Source organism: Scardinius erythrophthalmus (assembly GCF_964197995.2).
Source record: "Scardinius erythrophthalmus genome assembly, chromosome: 1".
NCBI classification, from domain to species: Eukaryota; Metazoa; Chordata; class Actinopteri; order Cypriniformes; family Leuciscidae; genus Scardinius; species Scardinius erythrophthalmus.
This window is the reverse complement of record NC_138221.1, coordinates 43578199-43586207: the sequence shown is the minus strand read 5'-3', so window position 1 is coordinate 43586207 and position 8009 is coordinate 43578199. Positions and strand designations below refer to the sequence as shown.

The following is an 8009-nucleotide window of genomic DNA, read 5'->3' as shown; positions in this document are numbered from 1 at the left end:
TTTTGCTAGGCGGTTGCTAGGATGTTATGGGTGGTCGCTATGGTGTTGCTAGGCGGTTGCTAGGGTGTTCTGGGTGGTTGCTATGGTGTTGCTAGGCGGTTGCTAGGGTATTCTGAGTGGTTGCTATGGTGTTGCTAGGCGGTTGCTAGGGTGTTCTGGGTGGTTGTTATGCTGTTGCTAGGTGGTTGCTAGGGTGTTCTGGGTGGTTGTTAGGCGGTTGCTAGGGTGTTCTGGGTAGTTGCTATGGTGTTGCTAGGCGGTTGCTAAGGTATTCTGGGTGGTTGCTAGGCGGTTGCTAGGGTGTTCTGGGTGGTTGCTATGCTGTTGCTAGGCGGTTGCTAGGGTATTCTGGGTGGTTGCTAGGCGGTTACTAGGGTGTTTTGGGTGGTTGCTATACTGTTGCTAGGGTGTTCTGGGTGGTTGCTATGCTGTTGCTAGGCGGTTGCTAGGGTGTTTTGGTGGTTGCTATGCTGTTGCTAGGCGGTTGCTATGGTGTTTTGGTGGTTGCTATGCTGTTGCTAGGGTATTATGGGGGGTTGCTAGGGTGTTGCTAGGCGGTTGCCAGGGTGTTCTAGGTGGTTGCTATGATGTTGCTAGGCGGTTGCTAGGGTGTTTTGGTGGTTGCTATGGTGTTGCTAGGCAGTTGCTAGGGTATTCTGGTTGGTTGCTATGGTGTTGCTAGGTGTTGCTATGCTGTTGCTAGGCGGTTGCTAGGGTATTCTGGGGGTTGTTAGGGTGTTGCTAGGCGGTTGCTAGGGTGTTCTAGGTGGTTGCTATGATGTTGCTAGGCGGTTGCTAGGGTGTTTGGGTGGTTGCTATGGTGTTGCTAGGCAGCTGCTAGGGTATGCTTGGTGGTTGCTAGGGTGTTGCTAGGTGGTTGCTAGGGTATTCTAGGTGGTTGCTAGGGTGTTGCTAGGCGGTTGCTAGGGTGTTTTGGTGGTTGCTATGGTGTTGCTAGGCGGTTACTAAGGTATTCTGGGTGGTTGCTAGGCGGTTGCTAGGGTGTTCTGGGTGGTTGCTATGGTGTTGCTAGGCGGTTACTAGGCGGTTGCTAGGGTGTTCTGGGCGGTTGCTATGGTGTTGCTAGGTGGTTGGTAGTTGTCACAGATGGTTACTATGGAGTCTTTATAGAGTTCTTAGCATGATCTTGGCATGATATAGCACTTAACTAATCGTTATTAGCATGTAGCTATTCAGTGCTAGCATGTGTAGCATGTTGGAAGTGCTGTTTGCTAGCATGAGTCAAAAGAGCCAAACCTCATCTCTATACGATGTTCTGATACAGAGATATAGGTCTTGCAAAACGGTTGCTAGGGTACTCAAGTTTGGTTGCTATGGTGTTGCTTGGGAGCTGGGAGCTTTAAACGTAAGAAGTTTAAAGTGGTTTGAAGTTTAAAGTAGTTTACAGTAGTTTGAAGTTTATGGCAGGTAGATAGATAAGTTAATAGATAGATAAACACACACACACACACACACACACACACACACACACACACACACACACACACACACACTAACTCGCTCACACACTCACTCAGACACACACACACACTCAGACACACACACACGCACACTCAAGAGTTTGAGTTTAGAGTTTATAAGTGTATGAGTTTTTGAGTTTTGAGTTTATAAGTTTAATTGAGTTTAGAGTTTATAAGTTTAAATGAGTTTAAGAGTTCAGAGTTTATTAATTTATGAGTTTAATAGTTTATAAGTCTATGAATTCATGAGTTTATAAGTTAATTAGTTAATCTCATACACTTATTCTAATTATAAGTGTATGAGTTTAGAGTTTATTAGTTTAAATGAGTCTCAATGGCTCATATAGTATATAGAACGGCAGTTTGGTTTAGTCTTCAAGGTGTTTAGATTTAAATTTTCGACATACACACACACAAGCATGCACACACAGACTCTCACTCTCTCTCACACACACACACTATCTCTCTCACACACACACACACAGACAAGCTCATTAACACACACACACACACACACACACACACACACACACACACACACACTCACGCACATAGACACACTCTCTCTCTGTCACACACACACACACACACACACACACAGAGTTTATAAGTGTACAAGTTTTTGAGTTAAGAGTTTATAAGTTTAAATGAGTATGTACAAGTATTTGAGTTTACACACACACACACGCTCTCTCTCTCTCTCACACACACACACACACACACACACACACACACACACACACGTTTTGAGTTTAGAGTTCATTAGTTTAAATGAGTCTCAATGGCTCATATAGTATATAGAACGGCAGTTTGGTTTAGTCTTCAAGGTATTTTGATTTGAATTTTCGTCGGTTTGAATTTTTTAGAACTCCCATTGTAAGTCAATGGAGTTTTTGAATGAGTTTTTTCGAGTTTTGATCGTCATTTTTAGGAAAACCGTAAGTCCGATCAGTCTGAAAAGATATAGCAACGCGAGTCAGATCAGTTTGAGTGTCTGAGCCGAGTTTGGAGTATGTAGAGTTAAAGCTCTAGGAGGAGTTTGAGTTGTAAATTTTTACGGTCAGAAGAATAATAATAACTAGAATGTACATTTCCTGAAGAAAATGTGAAGTGGTGCTTGCAGTGGCAAAATTCACCACTGGGCAGATGCTAACACAATTAACATGTTGTGCTTCCATGATATACCACATTTTAGCATTATTTACCACGATTTACCATGTTTCTAAGATGATTTATTACGATTTACTACATTCCAGCATGATTTACTATGATTAACATGCTGTTAAAATGATGCTAGCAGGATTAGCATGTTGTTAGCATGATTAGCATGTTGGTTGGATGATGCTAGCATGATTAGCATGTTGCTAGCATGCTTTTAACAAGATGCTAGCATGATTAGCATGTTGCTAGCATGCTTTTAACAAGAAGCTAGCATGATTAGCATTTTGCTAGCATGTTTTTAGCTAGATACTAACATGATAAGCATGTTGTTAGCATTATGCTAGCTTGATTAGCATTTTGCTAGCATGATTAGCATGTTGCTAGCATGATGCTAGCTTGATTAGCATGTTGCTAGCATAATGCTAGTATGATTAGCATGTTGCTAGCATGATGCTAGCTTGATTAGCATGATGCTAGCATGATGCTAGCTTGATTAGCATGTTGTTAGCATGATGCTAGCTTTATTAGCATGTTGGTAGCATAATGCTAGCATGATTAGGATTTGCTAGCATGTTTTTAGCTAGATGCTTACATGATTAGCATGTTGCTAGCATGATTAGCATGTTGCTAGCATGATGCTAGCTTGATTAGCATGTTGCTAGCATAATGCTAGCATGATTAGCATGTTGCTAGCATGATGCTAGCTTGATTAGCATGATGCTAGCATTATGCTAGCTTGATTAGCATGTTGTTAGCATGATGCTAGCTTTATTAGCATGTTGGTAGCATAAAGCTAGCATGATTAGCATGTTGCTAGCATGATGCTAGCTTGATTAGCATGTTGCTAGCATGATTCTAGCATGATTAGCATGTTGCTAGCATGATGCTAGCTTGATTAGCATGTTGCCAGCATGATGCTAGCTTGATTAGCATGTTGCCAGCAAGATGCTGTTGCCAGGTGGTTGCTAGGGTGTTCTGGGTGGTTGCTATGGTGTTGCTAGGCAGTTGCTAAGGTGTTCTGGGTGGTTGCTAGGCAGTTGCTAGGGTATTCTTGGTGGTTGCTAGGGCGTTGCTAGGTGGTTGCTAGGGTGTTCTGGGAGGTTGCTATGGTGTTGCTAGGCAGTTGCTATGGTATTCTGGGTGGATGCTAGGGCATTGCTAGGCAGTTGCTAGGGTGTTCTGGGTGGTTGCTAGGTGTTTTGGGTGGTTGCTAGGCAGTTGCTAGATGTTCTAGGTGGTTGCTAGGCAGTTGCTAGGGTGTTCTGGGTGCTTGCTAGAGTTTTTTGTGGTTACTAGAGCATTTCTAGACGTTGCTATGGTGTTCAGGGTGGTTGCTAAGGTGTTTTTGTTAGTTGCTATGGTGTTACTAGGTGGTTGGTAGTTGTCAAAGATGGTTACTATGGAGTTTTTAGAGAGTTCTTAAAATCTTTACTAACGAGTGCCTTCTGTACGGCACTCGGCCTGCGGCCTCGTGCCTATGGCCGAATAGGCACAAGCATGGAGCGATATCACAAGGCCACGAGAGTAAAATTGCTTTAAAAAATATAAAAAAAATAAAAAAATGTTTTTTTTTGGTTTAGGGTGGTTGCTTGGGAGCTCTTAGTGGTTGCTAGCGTGCTGAAACTGGTTGCTAGGGTGTGGCTATGAAGATTTTAGGCCATTACTTATTGGCTGCTTGATAATATAAATCCTGTGAGGGAGAGAGAGAGGGAGAGACGCAGGGGTGTCAGGCCCTTTGGAGTGGTGTGTGTGTGAAAACGTCGGTTTGGATTTGAATTTTTTTAGAATGCCCAATGTAAAGTCAATGGGGACTTTTTTGGCCGCTTTTTCGTCCGCTGTGCGAACATCGTACACCCGATCGCTTAGAAAAGTCATAGCACACCTCTCCTCAATGAGCCGCTCGATTTGACACCTCACTCAGGGGTCTGTGACAAACGGTGCGGGGCGAGTTTCGCGCCAAACTTTTGTCCGGAATAATAAGAAGTAGAAGAATAATAATAAGTATGAGCAATAACAATAGTGATGCTTTCAAAAAAGCACCACTAATAACTAGAATGTACATTTCCTGAAGAAAATGTGAAGTGGTGCTTGCAGTGGCAAAACTCACCACTCGGTTGCTAGAGTGAGGTACATGATTGCATACAAGCCAACAAACATGTCTGTACGATGTTCTGGTGCTGAGATATGGCTTATTAATGTTGTTCAGGTTGTTGCTAGGGTGTTGCGAGGGTGTTCTTTGTGCTTGCTAGGGCTTTGCTAGGTGGTTGCTAGGGTGTTCTGGGTGGTTATTATGGTGTTCTGGGTGGTTGCTATGGTGTTGCTAGGCAGTTGCTAGGGTATTATGGGTGGTTGCTAGGGCGTTGCTAGGCAGTTGCTAGGGTGTTCTGGGTGGTTGCTATGGAGTTGCTAGGCAGTTGCTAGAGTATTCTGGGTGGTTGCTATGGTGTTGCTAGGCGGTTGCTAGGGTATTCTGGGTGGTTGCTAGGGCGTTGCTAGGGTGTTCTGGGTGGTTGCTATGGTGTTGCTAGGCAGTTGATATGGTATTCTGGGTGGATGCTAGGGCGTTGCTAGGCAGTTGCTAGGGTGTTCTGGGTGGTTGCTAGGCAGTTGCTAGGTGTTCTGGGTGGTCTGGGTGGTTTCTAGGCAGTTGCTAGGGTGTTCTGGGTGGTTGCTAGAGTTTTTTGGTGGTTACTAGAGCATTTCTAGACGTTGCTAGGGTGTTCAGGGTGGTTGCTAAGGTATTTTTGGTAGTTGCTATGGTGTTACTAGGTGGTTGGTAGTTCTCAAGGATGGTTACTATGGAGTTTTTAGAGAGTTCTTAAAATCTTTAATAACGAGTGCCTTCTGTACGGCACTCGGCCTGCGGCCTCGTGCCTATGGCCGAATAGGCACAAGCATGGAGCGATATCGCAAGGCCACGAGAGTAAAATTGCTTTAAAAAATATAAAAAAAATAAAAAAATGTTTTTTTTTGGTTTAGGGTAGTTGCTAGGGAGCTCTTAGTGGTTGCTAGGGTGCTGAAACTGGTTGCTAGGGTGTGGCTATGAAGATTTTAGGCCATAACTTATTGGCTGCTTGATAATATAAATCCTCTGAGGGAGAGAGAGAGGGAGAGACGCAGGGGTGTCAGGCCCTTTGGAGTGGTGTGTGTGTGAAAACGTCGGTTGGGATTCAAATATTTTTAGAACTCCCAATGTAAAGTCAATGGGGACTTTTTTGGCCGCTTTTTCGTCCGCTGTGCGAACATCGTACACCCGATTGCTTAGAAAAGTCATAGCACACCTCTCCTCAATGAGCCGGTCGATTTGACACTTCACTCAGGGGTCTGTGACAAACGGTGCGGGGCGAGTTTCGCGCCAAACTTTTGTCCGGAATAATAAGAAGTAGAAGAATAATAATAAGTATGAGCAATAACAATAGTGATGCTTTCAAAAAAGCACCACTAATAATAATAATAATAATAATAAGTTTAAATAGGATTTCAATATGTTGGCTCTCTCAAGCCAACTTAATAATAATAATAATAATAAGTTTAAATAGGATTTCAATATGTTGGCTCTCTCAAGCCAACTTAATAAGTTTAAATAGGATTTCAATATGTTGGCTCTCTCAAGCCAACTTAATAATAAGTTTAAATAGGATTTCAATATGTTGGCTCTCTCAAGCCAACTTAATAATAAGTTTAAATAGGATTTCAGTAAGTTGGCTCTCTCAAGCCAACTTAATAATAAGTTTAAATAGGATTTCAGTAAGTTGGCTCTCTCAAGCCAACTTAATAAGTTTAAATAGGATTTCAGTAAGTTGGCTCTCTCAAGCCAACTTAATAATAATAAGTTTAAGTACAATATCAGTAAGTTGGCTTTTCCAAGCCAACTTAACAATAAAAACAAAAATAAACCTTTTGTCATTTAGATATTCATGACTGAGTGTATTTAAACAACCACAAACTTCATTTTCAACCAGTATTGGTTTAGTAATTTTTTTTTAATTTTGCTGCACACTATTTTAATTTTGTACAGAACAAAAATTATCAAGGCAAAATAAGGCATAATGAATACATTCCATATTGAAATACATCTCATCTAGCTGAAGTGCTGCAATGTGAAAGCAACTCTGTGTGCAAGTCCTCATTGGTCACTGGCTGCCTCAGTCATGGGCACATCTGCTTCATCGTCATCTTCCATTGGAGGATCAGGACAGCAGCGCTGCTTCAGGTAGTTGTGCAGCACCGCTGTAGCAATGATGACCTTGCAGCATCTCCTTGGCCTGAAGCAAAGTGTATTACGTAAACACTGGAATCGATTTTTCCATATTCCAAACATGCGTTCAACCATGCCTCTTGTTCGGATATGAGCTCTGTTGTATCTTTGCTGCTCAGCTGTTGTGGGATTTATGTATGTAGTGAATAAAAAGTTACTCTGACCATATCCACTGTCACCAAGTAGAAGTCCACTATACTGTCCACTCTGAAACTGAGCACATAATGAAGAGTTGACAAAAATCCTTGAATCGTGAGTTGAACCTTTCCAGCGCGCAACAATGTTTGAAAACTCGATAGAAAACCAGTTCTTACGGTTCCTGTACTCCTCAGCATCAGGGGTTGATGGACACTTGACAGGAACATGACATCCATCTATACAGCCAATGACACCTGGGAAGTGCCCATATTCATAGAATTGCACTTTATATTTGGCTTGGTCAGCAGCATCAGGAAACTTTATGTAAAGACTCCTCAGTTCACAAATGGCTCTGCTGACTTTGTGAACTATTCTACACACAGTTGCTTCACTGGCACCACACAAATCACCAGTTTCACGGTGAAAGGTCCCGGATGCAAAAAACCTCAGTGTGAGCAGAACTTGGAGAGAAATGGGTAAAGGCCTTCCTCTCAGATACAGACAGGAAAGTCTAGGCTCAAGCAAAGATATTATCTCCACTGCATTTTCCTTGGACATACGAAAGCGGTCTTGAAAAGCTGTGTCATCAAAGTAATGTAATGGATCACTCCTATCCACAAGTACTCTGGCTGGCCTCTGTTGTGCATGTTGGTTTTCATTTAGATATTCCAAATATTCCATGCTCCCTCACAAACAGTACTAAGCAGGAGTTAAACCTGCCTCTTTGAAGGATTCATTTAAGATTCAATTTAGTCATAGACTAGCTATAATCCTTCCTCTTGCAATCGGCTTTGTTTAATCCAGAACAGGCTAAATCTTTGACTATTTTAATATATATCTGTGCAAGTCGCTTTGAGTTAAGACAGCTCAAGTGGGCAGTTTAGTCTGGGACTAGGCTTAAGCCATGTCTGTGAAACCGGGCCTAATTGTGATCATTAAAATAATTGAATATTAAATATTAAGTGGCCAAT

At 42.3% G+C, this 8009-nt stretch overlaps 1 protein-coding gene across 1 annotated transcript; it reads right to left on the bottom strand.

Moving 5' to 3' along the window:
* Positions 1–6768: 6768 nt before the first annotated feature.
* Positions 6769–7719, bottom strand: LOC308692263 (putative nuclease HARBI1; the record flags this gene model as incomplete). The annotated part of the gene is made up of 1 exon (XM_081368103.1): positions 6769–7719. The coding sequence occupies one exon, from the start codon at positions 7717–7719 to the stop codon at positions 6769–6771; it is 951 nt and encodes a 316-aa protein (XP_081224229.1).
* Between the last annotated feature and the right edge of the window lie 290 nt (positions 7720–8009).